We start from the raw sequence: 17,039 nt of genomic DNA on the forward strand, positions 1-17,039 counted from the left end.
ATTGCAGCCACCGGAGGGAGAGAGCGAGAGCGAGAGCGAGAGAGAGAGAGAGAGAGAGAGTTTCTCAGAAATATGCCCTGCGTACTGAAAGCCTTTAATAAAAAAACCTGACATTGACACAATAGTGATATAAAAGTTAGCATTTTTTTTCTGCCTATGAAGGGAGGAGCGTATTTGATGTGATAATTATAGTAACAATAAAAATAATAATATCAAAAAGATATGATAGAGCGAGACTGAGTCTTGAATATGGCTATAGCCTGTGTCACTCACCAACTCCCTGCGGAGTATTATAGACATCAATAAACGTAGTGACTGTGCAGAATAAAAAAATAAAATAAAAAATGGATGGGCTAATTGTATCCAGCAGGACACACACTTTTGAAGGGGTGGAGGGGTGACGAGCATATGTCCAAGTTGAGGTATCGGATTAACTTCCTCTTCTGGGATTAGAGTGAGCCCAAAAGGAAACGTGTCACTCCTAAACCATCGGTATTACATCACACTTTGTGTATGTGTGTCTGTGTGTGTGTCAACCCCCACCCACCCCCTCCCAACTCCCTCAACACTCGGCCACCAGTTCAGTCTTGTCTGGTAAGTGGTGAACGAGGAACTCGGCCGTGATGGGAGCTCGACAAAAGTAAAGTAAAGTAAAGTGAACATGTGAAACGCAAAAGAGGCGGTGACAGACAGAGGCTTCCAAACAGTGGACTTATCCCGAGGGAGGGACGCTAAACCAATTACATCCTCGTTGCCTTAATGGTAATGACTTTAGAAAGGGCTCAACCGAAGTTAAACAGAAGGTTTGGTCAACATACAAAAACAAAACCCCCGACCCTAACCCCCAGCACCAGCTAGAAATCAGGCTTCTAACTGGGGCGCAATGGGGCTGAAAGGCTGGGAACTGCAGTCACAAATGGTGTGTGTGTGTGTGTGGTGGGAGGGGGCGGGGTGGTCTTTGGGACACCTGTTGCGGATTTCGAGCCGTTTAACTATGGAGAGTCGGATCGCGGCACTCCAGCCACACTTGGCGAAGAATGGTGAGAAACACGGGACTGGATCCGCTGCTCGCAGACCAGAGCAGCAGATGTGGTCCAGCAGATGGTCGCTCCAAAACACTGCTTAGATCATCGGTGTCTTGCACACACACACACACAATATACCCAACATGACTCCATACATGTACAGCCCATGCACAATCGCATAACTCTCCTAAATAAGCCCCGAGACCCAGGAGGCTGTGGAGCCCAGGAATAGCTCACTTCCTAAAAACAGCCTCCCGCAGCGTTAAGAGTCCCTCCTTATCTCCGTCACGCTGTGTGGCTGTGTGTGTGTGTGTGTGTGTGTGTGTGTGTGTGTGTGTGTATATGTGTGTCCTTGGAGGCTACAGCTGTAAGGAGCAAGGACGGCTGACTGCAAACGGGGCCGGCATGCAGAGAGAGAGCGAGAGCGAGCGCGAGAGCGAGAGCGAGAGCGAGAGCGAGAGCGAGCCAAGTCTACACTTTGCAGCCCACCGCCTCACATCGTTTTTACCTGCCCCCTCTTAAAAGCTGCACGCCCGGCCCCCTCCCACCCACCCCCACGACACCTCCCTGCGTCCTGTGGCTCCCTTCCCCTTACCTTGGCTGCAAAACTTGACATGGCTCAGATAATTCGAGATCCACGGGTTCCGGTACATTTTGGCTACGAGAGGACGGCGGAGAAGGAGCAAAGGAAGAGACAGCCCGGGAGAAGAGGCAGTTACAAGAGCAGTTTGTCAGTGTCCCGGGACAAGGGGAGAAGCAGAGAGAGAGAGAGAAAGAGAGAGAGAGAGAGAGTGACAGAGAGGGAAAGAGAGAGCGCGAGCGAGCGAGAGAGACTGGGGAGGGCTCAGGTAGTATTGGAGAGGGAGAGGAGGAGGAGGAGAGTACAGGAGGAAACAGAGCAAGAGGTTGGATCCCAGTCCATGCAGCAGCTGCAGCAGTGGTGGTGGTGGTGGAAAGTGGAGTCGCAGGATGGGGTGGTGGGGGTCCCGGTTAAAAAAATAAAAATAAAATTAAAAAACGATATGTCCACGGCTTTGCCTCCTCTCCTCTCGTTTCCCGTGGCCCGTCTGCCGTCTGCCTCTGCGCTGGCACAGACCTGCGAGCCCTTGGCCACAGAGCAACCTGCCGGGCCGCAAGCTGCTCAGCGTGGGCTAAGCTCATTAGCCTGCACAAGCAAATTAGGCCCCATCACTACAACCCATCCCAGAGCAGAGCGGAGCAGAAAGCCTCCTGCGTTCTGAGAATGAGGGCGAGAGAGAGAGAGAGAGAGAGCGAGAGAGAGAGTCAGGAAGTCCCGGGAGTGTGCTGCGATCCCTCGGTGCGAGGACGGGAGTGCAATGCCAATGAAACTGGCGCAGAGCGGCAGAAAGGAAGGTGGGGAGAAACAGAATGAGAGAGAGGACGGGAGGAAGGAGGGGGCTGGGGGTCGGAAGAAAGTTAAAATGACCCTGTCGCACTGATGAGAAATTCCTCTTCACTCTCAAATGAAGGGGGAGAGAGATAGAGATAGAGAGAGAGATTTAGAAATCCCAATAACTTGCGTGAGTAATAGCATCATTATATCCATATCCCTGGAATGGACGGAGAGAACCGGGGGGAAAATATACTCGTTCAGTGAAAATCTCTCAATTCTGGACATACAACCCCACTGATGGTCCAAACGTGTGTGTGTGTGCCTGTGTGTATGCCCACAGGACGTGCAAATTGATATTCCCCCTAAGTCTGAGGTAAATTAGCCCGTTCAGAGCCACTGAGTCATGTGGTTTTCCAGCAATCGTGCAACGGACACGGGAGAAAGGCTCTCGGACACACACACGCGATTATTATTTTATCGATCGGTATTTGCAGAATCCAGAATAATGTTTTTCAGATGTGTCAAACAGTAGCTGCCAACTTATCTCGCTGCTGCAACACACACACACACACACACACACACACACACACACACACACACACACACACACACACACACACACACACACACACACACACACACACACACACACACACACACACACACACACACACCATAAGCCAGGTCAAATAAATCAAAAAGGAAATTTCATAAAAATGTGAGTGGAAGCAAGCAATATTCCAAAAAAACTCCAGTACAGTTCCAACACTTCATAGCAAAGCAGATGTCAGGTTGGATTTGTCTATGCAGGCTCACTGTCAAGTTTAAAGCGGGTTTGTTGAGTGTGTGTGATGCATTCAGGCTGGGGTGTGTGTGTGTGTTTGTTTTATAGTTGGCATATTTCGGAGACTTTTCAGAGGTGAGCTCATCTAGCCTAGTGTGTGAACTCACACTGCACGCACACACACAAAACCCGCCAATTTGGGGTGCACGGGGTGGGGAGAGAGGATTTATGGTCTGGAAGAAGTGGTCACACACACACGCACACACACACACACACACACACACACACACACACACACACACACACACACACACACACACACACACACACACACACACACACACACACACACACACACACACACACACACACACACACACACACACACAGAGAGAGACAAACAACAGCCTGGAATGATAGTCTAAAAAGCCGCAATCCACTCACGTCCCCAAAGTAAAACCTCACCAGAGGGTGTTCTGAGCCAGATGTTGAAGTATGGGTGTGAGTCCATCAAAAAAAAAAAAAAACGTCAAACTTATGACATAATCACCTGATTGCAATTGTTTGAGACAATCGTGATCATTTTGCAAAATTGTTAAGATTCCACAATCAATGTTTCCATTCGTTTCCATCTGTTGGGTTTAGGCATCTTCCCAAATATTTATGTTCCAATGTTCAATGACATACAATACAATAAATCACAAGGTTGACGTGTATTACAGTATAATTATTATTATAATTATTATTGGTTGTAACTATGATGTGGCCTAAAATGGACAAAAAAAAGTTAATTCCACTTTCAGCTTTTTTCGATCGTAGGTATGGTGAGGTTACTAAATCCATGGGCTCTTCATAACATATGATAAAAACGGTCTGCTGTTAATTCCATTCCAATCGCACATACCAACCCCGGCTCTCATGTCTTTGTGAACACGGCGGCGCATACCGCTACCTGTCGGTGTCGGGCGGCTGCGCAGCAGTCGGGAGCCGCGGGTAATGTCTGTTCCCATGAGTCACCTGCTACGAGGGGATGAGGTCAGGCCTACAAAGCCGGCGCTTCTACCCGCCCATTAACAAAGTGACGAGGACTCATCACTACGAGGGATCGGCAGGAACCTGCAGGCCCCGGCGGTGAGGCAACACTCCTCTCTGGTCTTTAAGGTTGGGTGGCTGGGAGTCGGGCGGGGGGGCCGCCAGGGGGTTCAAATCTGAAGGTGTCAATCTGGTGACTAACTAGGACGGCCTACTGCAATGCACCAAGACCTCATTGATTAAAGTTAATAATGCACATAGAGGTTGCACCCTTATGTTCAATCAAACATAAATGATGGGAATTGAATCGAGAATGGTTGTACTTTGTCCATACATGTCAAATAGATCCTCCATAAACAAAGAGGTTAAGGGCCAACGACACTGAAAATGCAAATGCGTCTCGGCGGAGTCGTGCTTAATTTCACGGCGGCACGGAGCCACACCTCTCCGCTAATCACCGGTCGCAGATGTTCGGGTTCAGGCAACATTCAAAGTCAAGTGCTTTGTCGAGCCTGGACAACTTCACTTGTGCAGTCCGAAGGGTCATTCCAATATAAACACTTCCAGACAGTCCCGTCGCTACCCTAAAGATGACCTCTAACCCAAAGAGAGGTGTATCAACAAGGATCCACAAGTGTAGAACTGCACTTATTTTTGCATATGCTACGTCCTGCAGAGAAAATTTAATTGATGGTCATTTTGAAGAGCGAGGGGGAAGAGGAGTGCAAGGGAGAAAGGCATTAGCGGAGCGTGCGTCCCTTCGCAGTGCTCTCAGAAGTAACGTATGGATTCATGGCCTCCCACAGGAAGGACATTCGTCTTTCCCGGTGATGGAGCGGCGGAGGGATCCAACGCCCTTGGCCGTGCTGTCTCTGCAGACACATAACAGAACTCGTGCCTGCGCCGCCTGGCCATAAATTCAGAGGGACAGTGAAGAGAATGAAAGGCGAAGAAATTCATACAAGGGGGTAAGAGGATGGAAAACCCAAAAGGTAAAACTCCATTTGCGATGTAATTCAATGATGGAAATTTAGCATGATGCCAATGGATTCTGGCACGTGGCTCTTGACCTTTGAATAGTAAGAGGTGGATTGAAAGGACTTTCAACAATTCCCTTTTCAGATGTCGTTGGCCACTTAAAAAAGGACTTTACAAGGCCAGGCAAGTAATATCTGGTGTCATTCAATCATGTTGATTCCATTAGTTGTATTTCCTCCTGTTTCTTGCTCGCCAACCTCAAACTCCCAGGAGAGACCCCCATAACTAAGCGTATTCAGGGATCCCTGTGACTAAGCGGCACTGCAAGGGGCCCAAACAAGGTGGAGAATTACAGAAAGGTTTCGACGGGCCATTGCAAAGCAAATAGACTAAGAGAAATTCAAACATTATTCTCCATCGCTACTTGGACCTTAGTTACTTAGTATCTTCTGAAGAGTCAACTAATTGTTATTTACTGTGTTGAATTTATTATCAACCGACATTTAATGGCAGCCTCCCAAATGGAGAAATCATCAGATGGTGGTGCACAATTCTTATTGCATTCCTTGTAGTGAACATAATAAAGCTGTCATCCTAGAAAAGTTTATAAAATTGGACTCAAATAAAGCCACCTAAATACTCTCAGTTAAATGCATGGCAGTATTGTGTGCATGAAACTCTGTACACAGCATACGGGTTCGGGACCGAGAAAGAGTACGAGAGACTGAGCGCACATCTGGTCAGGACAGTTTCAGCACCAGAATCTTTAAACCAATCCCATCTTCCAGGGAATAACTGTTATTTCTTCCAACTACGAACATCTTCCCGAGAAATGTCACTTTGTTTACCCCCCCCCCCCCTCATTTTAAATAAATGGGAACACGAAAGAGGAATGGAGCCACCAGCGCAAAGCCTCTAATTCTCATTTCCCTTCGGAGAAGTGTCCAGAATTTAGGAGAAAATGGGAGGACAGCCACTGGGTGGAGAGACGGCTCTTGGTCTCGTTAGAAAAGCAGCTGAAGTGCTTGGCAACGCGCACGACACCTTGTTCCAGGGAAAGAACTGAGAACTCAACGAACCATCAGCTCGATAATGGATCCATCGGCCCTCGCTGAAATAACACGAAGCAAACACTCGCTCGTATCCAAGGAGGGTGAGATCATACGTGTTATATGAACATCAGTTTAACACCATCCTTAATGGTCCATTTTTCAACCCAACGCCACCCACCCCATCCTCCCAGTCCCACCTACCGATGTCCTTTTACTCAGGGAACCCAACCACAATGGATACTCCCTCAGAGTATCATATCCTATTCATGTGTGTGTGCACGCGTGCATGCTTCTTCGTCTACCGAGTCTTGTCGACAGGCTGTCAACACAACTAGTGGTGCGTCTCTATTGTCACATTAGTTTAACTGGGCCTTCCCACTGTCTTTCCCCTAATTCTTCTTCCACCTAGTCTACTCCCTTCAAGTGCTCTTCTGACACGCGGTGGAGATCTGGCGATCGCAAGATAAAAAACAATTAAAAAATGAAAATTTCTGCAACGTTCCATCTAAACCGATTTCTTAAGAGGGTTCCAAAGCCCGTTCAATATGAAATTGCTCTTATCGTTTTTGCTCTTTTTTGGCAGAACACCCCTGGAGGACCGCTGCTCCTTCTCTCACCAATTGGTTTATAAGCGCTAACAGGTATGTGGTATGTATATACTGTATGCATTGCGCTCAGCAGACACCTTGGATCCCATGAGGTTTTCTTGCTCTTAAGCCGGGAAACCAAATAAAGAAGTACTCTCCGCAGTGCGCTGCTGTTTTCGCATGCAGCAGCTTGGGCCGGAGGTCATCGCCAAGGGCACAGAACCCAGCTCAAAGTATTTTCTGCTATTTGCAGCTCATCACAATGAACCATTAAGTGGATTTGAGACCGGAGTGGTGGGTTAAAAATAAAGAAAAGGTGTCACCAAGGAGAAGAAGATCCATACATAAGACCCCTGCTCCACAAAACCACTAAGTCTCGGTCATAAAGCCTTGGGGCAAGGCTGGAAGAGGGTCACTGGCCTGACAGACACTTCAGACATTAGTAGGCGGGACTTTGTAGGGACCTTCTGATTGGATGTCACCATAAAATCTAGATGTCAATTTGATATGCGATATGATTCTTTTGGGTATTGTGATTTTGTGAGCATTGCAATTCAAATATTGCATTTTTTATGAATGACAGCTTTTATTTTATTGTTTTACTCTTCTTAACTCTCATGCCTCGCTTCCATTTTATTAACCTTTAAAGTTCTTCTGCGTTCGCAATTTCAACCTTGATTTGGGAGTCAAGACGGGGATAATACGGAATATCCAGAATCACAGATTATTATTAATTAATTAATTTATTTTTAACAGTGCGCCGTCGAGGTGAAGCAGAGGTCGAGTCTAGGTGAAGCTGACTAAAGCAGCAGGGCCGGAGACGGATGGGCACCCGGTTACAGACGCCCAACAGGAAATGAGAGGTCAGATGTCCCATTCATCTCATATCCCAGCTGTTTAGTGACTCAGGTTCAGTCTGCAGAACTGAGGGAGCAAATCTAGCTCCGCCCGAGTCAATTTCTTTAAAGTGAACAGAAGTCAATGAAACACCTCGAAGGGAATTGGGACATGGAGTTCCGGGTTAAATGAGATGAACAGGGCCGACCGTCCATGGTGACCAAACAGTTTATTGTAAACAAAACAGGGAACAGTTGTTTGGGAAGGGAGGAATCTCAGCCCCGCCCAGTCTGTCAGCCCGGCAAGAAGGACAAACCCCGGGCGGCGACAAGGGGATGTTCACGGCTAAATTAGGGGTTTGAGCATCGCTGTGAGAAATGTGGTCGTGTCGTGATGTGGGGCTGCAGTGGCATCTCTCACTGTGTCTCGATGAACGGTGTGACATGTAAGGAGAAACATTTACAGTCCGACAATAACGTCAACCTCCCTCGCATTCGGCTCAGTCGACCGAAACGGAGCAAATTGGTTCTCGACCTTACAAAAAAAATCGTCGTTGGGCTTAAGTACCGCCGACATGAATGCAAACACACGAACACATGGTCACAAGTGAAAACAATCCCCACGGGGGCACAGAGACAGGACGCCCCCAGGCCCAGCCCAGCGAGGCCGCGGTAATTCCCACAACGGTTTTGGCGCTCGGACAAACAGCTGATAAGCAACGGTGACACAGCCCAAGCAACCGTCGGGAGTCGGCGCTTGTGTGTAAAAGTAGAACGGCATGACGACACCGGGCTCGGCGTTACCCAGCGCAAGCCGGAAATTAGATCAGGCCTCAGCCAATTAAGAAACTCTGAACTGGGGTTAATGTATTTCTGGAGCAGCCCCTAAAAATAAACACTTCGCTGGGGGGGTGCTCTCATGATTAAATGATGCAGAAGGGAGATGCCTGTGTGTGTGTGTGTGTGTGTGTGTGTGTGTGTGTGTGTGTGAGCACATACACGCAGGTCCGTGTCATCAGTGCAATAGTAATCGGATGATGGCAACAATTTTAAATGTTTCGCCTCATTAGACAATCACACACGCACAAAGAATTGGGCTGTCGGGATTGTGATACGAAAATGGAACATCTACCAAAATGAGCGTTCGGTTTGGGACTTCGGCACCACAAGCCGGCTTCGCGATTCTTCCAGTATTTTTATTTTGGGATCGGCGCAGATATCATGCGGCTGCGGGACAGAGGACACAGCGGCACAATACTTCTGCTTCCTGCCGGGGACGTTCGCGTGTGCATTAAAGTGTGTTTGCGTTTGTTTGAGTGTGTAGCCCTGTTAAGAGGTGCTCAGTACATACACCACACAATAGGCCCAGGGTTTTCAGGACGGGTGGGGTGTGAGCTGTGTGGGTGGGGATGTGGCGGCAGGCTGCGATCTTGCAGTGACGCCGCTGCCTTCACGACCGTCCTGCAGTTTTAATACCACTCATATTAGCTCAGAACACACACACACGCACACGCACGCACGCACGCACGCACGCACGCACGCACGCACGCACAGCATCACATGAAGAGGCCACGTGCGGTAATTGCTGTTCCAATTTTCGTCCACTTAATTAACCATGTCCGTCAAAGACATGTTGTTGTCCGATGTTTCCATGTTTGTGTTTTTCCAAGTACATACTGTCGTTAAGATCATTCTACAAAGTGGGGGATTGGTGGTGGTCACGAATAACAAAAAAAAAAAAAAAAAAAAAAAAAAAGCTGTGCTCTTGTCATCCGACAGGACAGAGTTATTGCAAGCAGTTCTTGATGATTAATAAAGAGTGGCATCGCAGGTTGAGAATTTGAACTCCACGTGCAAATTAACTCCGTCCAAAGCCGTCAAAGCTGTAGAGTAACTCACTGAACTCCCAGCCTCATCAGCACAAAGGCAGATGAACCAGCGAATACAAACCTACATACAAGCCATATCTCAATCATTTAGAACAGGGTAAGGAGAACACAAAAATAAAAAAAATTAAAATCAAAAAGAGAAATAAATATTCGTCCGATATGCCCAAAATTGAAAAGTGATCTGTTGCAGTCTCAACAATACAAATACCGTGTGTTGTATGCCAAGCATGCTGCCAGCACAGGTTAAAAAAAAAAAAGTTCTATTTCTGTCTGCATTCTGAAAGAGTAAGAACAGGTGCAGTAAAATAACCAACTGTGTCTCATTCACTCCAGAATGACCTACTGCAGCTCACCACATTTCAATTAGACGACGATTTCAACTTTAAAAAGTTTTATTAAACCCACACGTGAACAAAGTAGCCTTACCGAGGACGACTGAAGACGAAGTCATCGGTAAAATTCAACCACAACAGCAATTTCACAAAGCAAGGCAAATAAAATTCAAAATTGACCACTTAGAGAGAGAACAGAAATGAAACGCCTCTTGAGTAGGGATATTAGCTGTCGTTGGCCAACTCCCTTAAAAAAAAAAAACAAAAAAAAAAAAACGCTACAGCAGCGGAATCTGCCTTTAAAGCAGCCGACGGGTCCAAAGGACCCCCCCCCCCGAGTCCAATAGACTGTCAATGACGAATGTTGGAGAAAAGCATCGGATGGATACTAATTCTAGGTTTCAGTGAACCCGGCGAGAAACCTTTAAAATCAATTAGGAAACGTCAGACCGACCTACCTCTTAAGAGTATACAGTCACTTCTCAGCCAGCGCGGAAAAGCCGATGGATTTAAGGGTTCAGGTCTTGGGGGGGGGGGGGACTCTGAGGAAGGGGTCTGCTTCCTCCCGGGCTCTCGGGGGTGTGTGTGTGTGTGTGTGTGGGTGTAGGGGGAGAGCTTTGCAGGGCTGGTAGGACAGGGACTACTGGGACATGGAGCACAAGTGACATGTCCACAAGCGCAACCGATCCCCCACCCCGCCCATCTTTTCTCCCCCACCCCCCAGGACAGCATGTGCAGTGGCTGGGTCTGCAGCAGGCATGGACTGGGGAGGAGTGGGACGCTGCCCAATTTAGACCGGGTGCTTTCCCAGTATATCTGGTCAGTCAAATCAAATGACAAAAGGCAGGAGGAGAGGTCACACGGGGGGGGCGAATATCAAACAGGCGAGTGGCATTACCTACTTATAAGAGCAAATCGGATGATACGTGCGCGCTCCCCTCGAAATCCTCATCACGTCGCCTCTGGCTTCGCTCTCGGAAAAAAAAAAAGCAAAGGTAATACTTGCGGGAAAAAGCGGCAGATAGATAACGGGGGGGGGGGGGCAAAACCCTTATAAGGCCCTGCACACAGAGGTTCTGATAGCACTCAAACCTCCCAGAAATAGATGGCCGAAATTCATAGGGATTAAATCAGCTGTCGGGGCCAACAATCCCTCCAGTGGACAAATAGCGACCGCCCGCAAACAAGTCATCGACGTACATACAGTTCAGCGGAGTGTTCCCGACCGCGCGGAAACCCCGGGGCTCGGGTCCGGGTGTATTCCGCAAACGGTAACACTCCACCGCTTTCCGGTGACGCACCTTTATAGAGACAAATCTAGGGCGTCCTTCGGAGGGGGCGCAGAGGTGGAGACGGGCGAAGTGGACCCCCGGCCTGCCACGCCACGCCACAGCGAACCGGCTTTTCTTAGTCACCACCATCGCGACGGCGAAACTACAGGCCCGGCCAGGCCGGAGGGAAGAACAGCGTGGAATGGGGGAAGCGGGGCGGGGGCGAGCTCGGTGTTGAGACGTGTGCCCGTGTGCCAGGGGTAATGTGATCCGGCGAAGCAGTAGCTGTCGATGTCCTGGTTATATCTGGCAGCTGATTCAGTGAGGTGGGGGCAATGTATGCACGGGGATCCAGGTCAACGGAGCGTGCCAGCGACTCACGGCAGAGCGGGGGGCGCGGCGCGGGGGCTTTGAAAGCCGACCCGCTGAGATCCAACAGCCAGACAGCTCATCACCTATTACACAGATAATATGAGCGCTCTTCGAAATGCTCCGGAGATGTCGCCGAGGCGGGGCTTTTTTTCCTGGAGGGAAATCAGGTTTCCAGATTGACGCCCCATGTTAACTTTGGCGAAGTCGGGGTGAGGCAAGAAAGCTGGAGAAACAAAAAATAATAATAACAATTTATTGCATTTGCGGTTTGCACAACGCACCACGCTACACTATCCAAACTGTCCGTCACTATCAGTGATGTTTACACAATTAATCCCTGTGAAGAACATGAGCCGGATGGGGGAGAAAAGGAAGGGAGACGCACAGAAGGACACCGAGATAAAGAGATGACTGAGGCGGCCACTGACCAGAGCAACATGTTGGTCAGAGCAGAGGCTGCTGGGACGGACAGGGGATGTAAGAAGTGGCAAACGGCAGGATTGTAATGTTGATATTTTACACTACGGTTGCATGATGGAAAAGTGTCGCTTGGTTATATGGTCTGGACTTCAACTGAACTGTCTGAATGTAAAGCTCTTAATCTGAGCGGGACACAGACATCAGACTCACCTTTGGTTCTGCAGCATGTCCAAAGTCAAACGGCACCCCCTAGTGGCGATGAGTGTAAACAGCAATAGTCTGCCCCATCGCATTGCATCTCCAACTCTGATATCCCAACTACTCCGATAACTCCAATTTTCTTTCCATTTTTTATATTTTTCCCCGCTAAATCACTAACGTCAACAGTTTTAACTTAATTTAATCGTCCGGCAAAAGAATGCAGCTCAGGCACATGGCCTGGAATTAAAATCATTAGTGCAGGCAGACAGAGACAGGCAAATTAAGTTTGCTCTGCCGGAAGGTTAAGCTTTAAAAAACAAAACAAAAAAAAAAAATCAAGGGTTTGAGCCGTTTCAAAGGACAATTAACAGCAGGAAAACATTAGCGCTTTCGCGGCCAACAACGAAATGTGGCAGCGAATGTGACTTCAATTTAGTTCTTGTTAGGGAAGGGCTGGCTGCTGATCGCTGGCACGGCCCGACCACATTGTACCGTCAGCACAACTGAGGAAAAACTGAGGCGCTTTAGAGCAGCGCCTCTTGTTTTTTCCCCCCATAAACAGCTGCAGACCCACCACAACAACGGCCCAGGATGCGGACCAACTGGAAAAATTTGCTCTCTTCAAAATGCGTCCCCTCTCCTCTGCTTTCCGGCTCCTCGGAAGGGGTCGGCGTTCTGTGAGGTCCGGCGCGCAAAGAAAACTCGAACGAGAGAGAGAGAGAGAGGACTCCTAGGTGGTCGTTCAAAAGGTTGACGCGGCGGCACCCGCTGTTCTATTCTGACGGGACGGGACACGCTGCCGCCGGGGCCCCGCTTATTCAGAGGGAGCGGCGAGCGTGAGATTTTCCGGGGCCAGATTTGAGCGGAATGCAACGCTGTTGGGAAAATGTGGAGAAAGGCAGAAGTGACCCGCAAAAAACGGGTTTTCGTGCCGCGCGTTTGACCTTAACCTTGTCTTAAGGAGAACTTACCCCCTCAACAGCCAAGAGCCGTGGAAGAGAAGTTGGTGGAGGCGTCCGCTCGTAAACTGCCACAGAAACCCAAGCAATTCTGATTTAAAAAAAAAAAAAAAAAAAAAAAAAAAAAAAAACGCTACTCAGCTCGCCACTAATGAAGCAGATATCTACGGCCACACACAGCTTCTTAGCCGATAAGAGCTTCATCCAGCGCTCATTTCTACGCAACAAAGACTGAAGACTCAGCCGCATTTCATATCATACTTTAAGACTAATGGGAGATCGAGACTCCGTACCGCCGACTCCCTATATGCCGCTCTGACCCACATGTCTACTCAGCGGCGGTACAATCTCTGTTGCATTAACCAGACGTCCCCCCAGACCAAGCCTGCCCGCCACGGCAGATAAACAAGCTTTCAGGGCGCATTAGCCGGAGGACGCGTCCTAATCGGACGGCAGGACGGAGGCGAAACGGAAGGAGATGGCCCCGTCCGAAGATTAGATGGCGGTCGAGAGGAGGAAGACGGCGATCGGTACCTTTCATCCTGCAGCGGCCCCTCTTGTTGTGTGGGAGGCTTTTCTCGTGGTGACGGTGGAAGTCCTTCGCCGGGGGTCAACCGCAGCGAGACATCCGGTACCACAGCGCGGGTGAAGACCCGGACAGCCGGGAAGGGAGAGAGGCAGCGGTGGGGGTGACCGAGAGAAAGACAGAAAGCGAGCGAGACCGCCGGGAGGGGTCACGTGAGGAGACCGGTTCCGACCGCCGGTTCACCAGCGACCACATGGCCACAAAAAAACCCCGGGGGCGGGCTCGGAGACGACTTCGGCGTTGGCCCCGAGGCCGTTTATCAGGGTGATCCGGGTGCAAGTCACCTGGAAGCCGGCCAGCGTCGCATCCCCCCTCCGACGAGGAGACACCTGGAGTCAGTCCGCCGCGGCTAAGACTTTGCGACGGGGATGAAAAGATACGTCAACTGACGCCGGCTCTAATGAGCCCCCGACGAAGGGGGAGGGGCGGGGTGAGTCAGCTGCCATGGACGAGAGGGGAAGAATCCCTCTCGTGTGCCGTCCAAACCGTCACCACGAGCCAAACAGAGGGACGGCAGAGCGGGTGAACAACGGCACCGGCCTGGACACGGAAGAAACAATATTCCCCGCACGGATGTAACCGGGGGAGCGCAACATAAATCTGCCTGAAAGCTTTTCTTGCCAGGTCAAAGAGGTTAAGTAGACTGAGAGGCAATTGTGCGTTCTACATCTGACTTCGGGCCAATATTTACAATGCCGGCTGTACTGAAGGGCAGCTATAACCGCAATGAATATTGCAAGACTAAACAGGATATTCAAGGCAGAGACTGGAATTAATTAATTTACAGAGCTTTTTGGGGCTTTCTGAAAACAATACTACGGAACCTTATGAAACAGGGCTTCAAGTGAGTCTGCAGAGCCAAATTAATTTATTTTAAATTGTAAACACTAATTTGATTGGGATCCATGAAAACATGCAAGCGGGAGAACCAATCGTGGCCGCCACGTACGGTATTATATATCGAAATGATGACACGAAATGAAATGAAGACACGAAAGGAGGAGATTTTGACAACTAGACGTCATGATGTGTAGTATCCCAAATATCAGGATCCTAGCCATGACGAAACTTCTCCGAGTTCAGGTTCAGCTGGAAGGTACGCAGGCAGGAGCGTGCACACACACACACACACACACACACACACACACACACACACACACACACACACACACACACACACACACACACACACACACACACACACACACACACACACACACACACACACACACACACACACACACACACACACACACCATCCAGAGTGAATGCCTGACTATAAATGGCGAGCGGTGAGGACGAGGAAGTCCAGAACGGGGACATTGATGAGCGGCGCCAGGTGCAGCGAATGCGCGTGTCACCCAAAGCGGTTGCCGAGTCAATCCTCAGGGGAGGTGGTGATGTGTCCCCCCCCCCCCCCCCCGACCCCCTCATTGCTAACAGGCTTCCGATAAGAAAGATGAGGCGAGGACAGGACGTCGCCCGCTGCCATCTCATAAGCAGCCCCTTTAGGGAGTTGAGGAGGAGGCCACGCACAAAACCACACAGAGTGACGTCGCGCGGCTGCATCAGGGGTCTTGCGTGTGGGTCGGGTCGAGATCAGACGGAGGGGAGGGGTGTTTTCGCAGGGCATTCTTGGTTTGTTCGGCTCCACCTTATCAGGACCGCTCCGATAGCGCGGGTCTAGAAATCGGACACAAATTGGACACAACTGTTATTCGAATACTTTCCAGCGGGCCGGACTTATCTGGTCCCGGAGAAAGATTACAACAGGCGTTAAATATTATTTGCCCTTTCGACTGAGGTCTGCGGCCACTGCTGTGAGCGAAACACGACTGACTGGAAGGTCCGCAGCCCCTGCCAGCGGTCCCCATCCTTCATCGGGAGCCAACTATGACACACGAGTCTTTCTTTTACCCACATATGGAAGGCTGCACGATGTATGAAGCCAAGTCTCGACTTGATGGTTACATGTCATGAAACCAATGTGATCACACACACAAAAACGCGCCGCTCTTCGTTTACGGGGAAATCGAGGTGGGTGGACTTTTAGGGGGGAGATTTATTTTCCTTGGATGTACGTAGGTGTGTGATCTGTCTCAGTGAGTCAGAGGAGAGTCACAGCTAACCTGGGAGGGCTGAGGAGGAGAAAAGATCCAAAACATATCCGTGGAGCTACACGATGCAGAGGTTTCCGGGTTAACAGAGTGCTCGCTAGACGGGCCAATGAGCACAACTACAAAAAAGGAACAGCACGCCAGAGCATGTCGCTCACCCCGCATCTAAACTACATGCCGATCGGTTGAAAAAGCTGGGATCGCCGGTAAATGAGAGAATGATGAAAAAAGGGTTAAAGAACAACGGAGCAGAGCAGGGAATGAAATAGAGGGTTCTACCGGTACAACCCTACGGGGCCTCAGAGCCTGGTACTCTCCCCCTTAAAGGCCAGGCGCCTGGGGGAGGCGAGGAGGTGGGGCCGTCCGGGCCAGCACCAAGAATGTCACAATAGGGGTAATACCTTGGCGACTGTGTCGAAGTCTCGAACTTGGAACAAACTAGCGAGCCGTGGAGGAGACATAGAAAGGCGCGGCTGAGGCCGGTCAGACATGCTGCGCGACATCAGATGGGGAGGGGTTTCCAGGTGGCCCAGGGAACCCCTCATGCACACGCCGGCGGAGGCGAAAAGGTCCTGGCGCTCGGACTACCGATGGGCGTATACTGTATGTTTGCCCTTCGTAGAAGCTGTCAGGCTCCAGAGGACACGGTAATTGAAAGAGCATGTGGAGGGAGCGGGCCCGCTGAACTAACACAAGAGCCCTCCGCCTCCTGCATGCATGCAGGCGGCGTCCACACACGTACATTCATAAAACGCACGCCATGTAACCGTTGCCGTGGCAACCGGAGTAAAGTTTGGGGCTGCGTTAGGGTCTGTTGTTGATTCACGTTAAAAGATGTGCATGATGTCACCGACAAACTTCTGGACATGAAACAAGACGAGGTCTCCAAGAGGGCAGGCCAAGCCCAGCCGACCTGAGGATACGGAGTGTGTGTGTGTATGTGTGCATGTGTGTGTGTGTGTAAACAAAGGCGCGGATAAGATGACCACCTATGACCAATACATCCTGTCATTCTACTGGGATCGTCGATGCGAGCGATCTCCCCCCCGTTTCCTTCCTTTCAAGAGCTGCGCATCCAAACAACAGTACTTACAAGACGTTAGCTGCGGCGGAGCGTTCAGCTTCAGCGGTCGAACTTCCCCGCATCCGGACCAGAGTGACGGTCCCGCAATCGTCAAAATAGGCGTAGAGCAAGCTTCGCCCAACGGCCCATTTAAAACCGTCACATTAAAACGAGATTCATG

The 17,039-nt window shown here is 49.8% G+C and overlaps 1 protein-coding gene across 1 annotated transcript in view; it reads right to left on the reverse strand.

The window, feature by feature from the left end:
- The window catches only part of svila (supervillin a), a gene marked incomplete at its 5' end in the record, with an annotated part of 61,833 nt that extends 45,493 nt beyond the window's left edge, over positions 1-16,340 (reverse strand). The window contains 3 exons of the mRNA XM_080020097.1: positions 10,328-10,512; positions 15,333-15,361; positions 16,197-16,340. Coding sequence (XP_079876223.1) covers positions 10,328-10,512; positions 15,333-15,361; positions 16,197-16,340 — 358 coding nt within the window. The remainder of the gene's footprint in view (positions 1-10,327; positions 10,513-15,332; positions 15,362-16,196) is intronic.
- Positions 16,341-17,039: the final 699 nt, after the last annotated feature.

This window comes from Zeus faber, assembly GCF_960531495.2.
Source record: "Zeus faber genome assembly, chromosome: 19".
Classification (NCBI taxonomy): domain Eukaryota; kingdom Metazoa; phylum Chordata; class Actinopteri; order Zeiformes; family Zeidae; genus Zeus; species Zeus faber.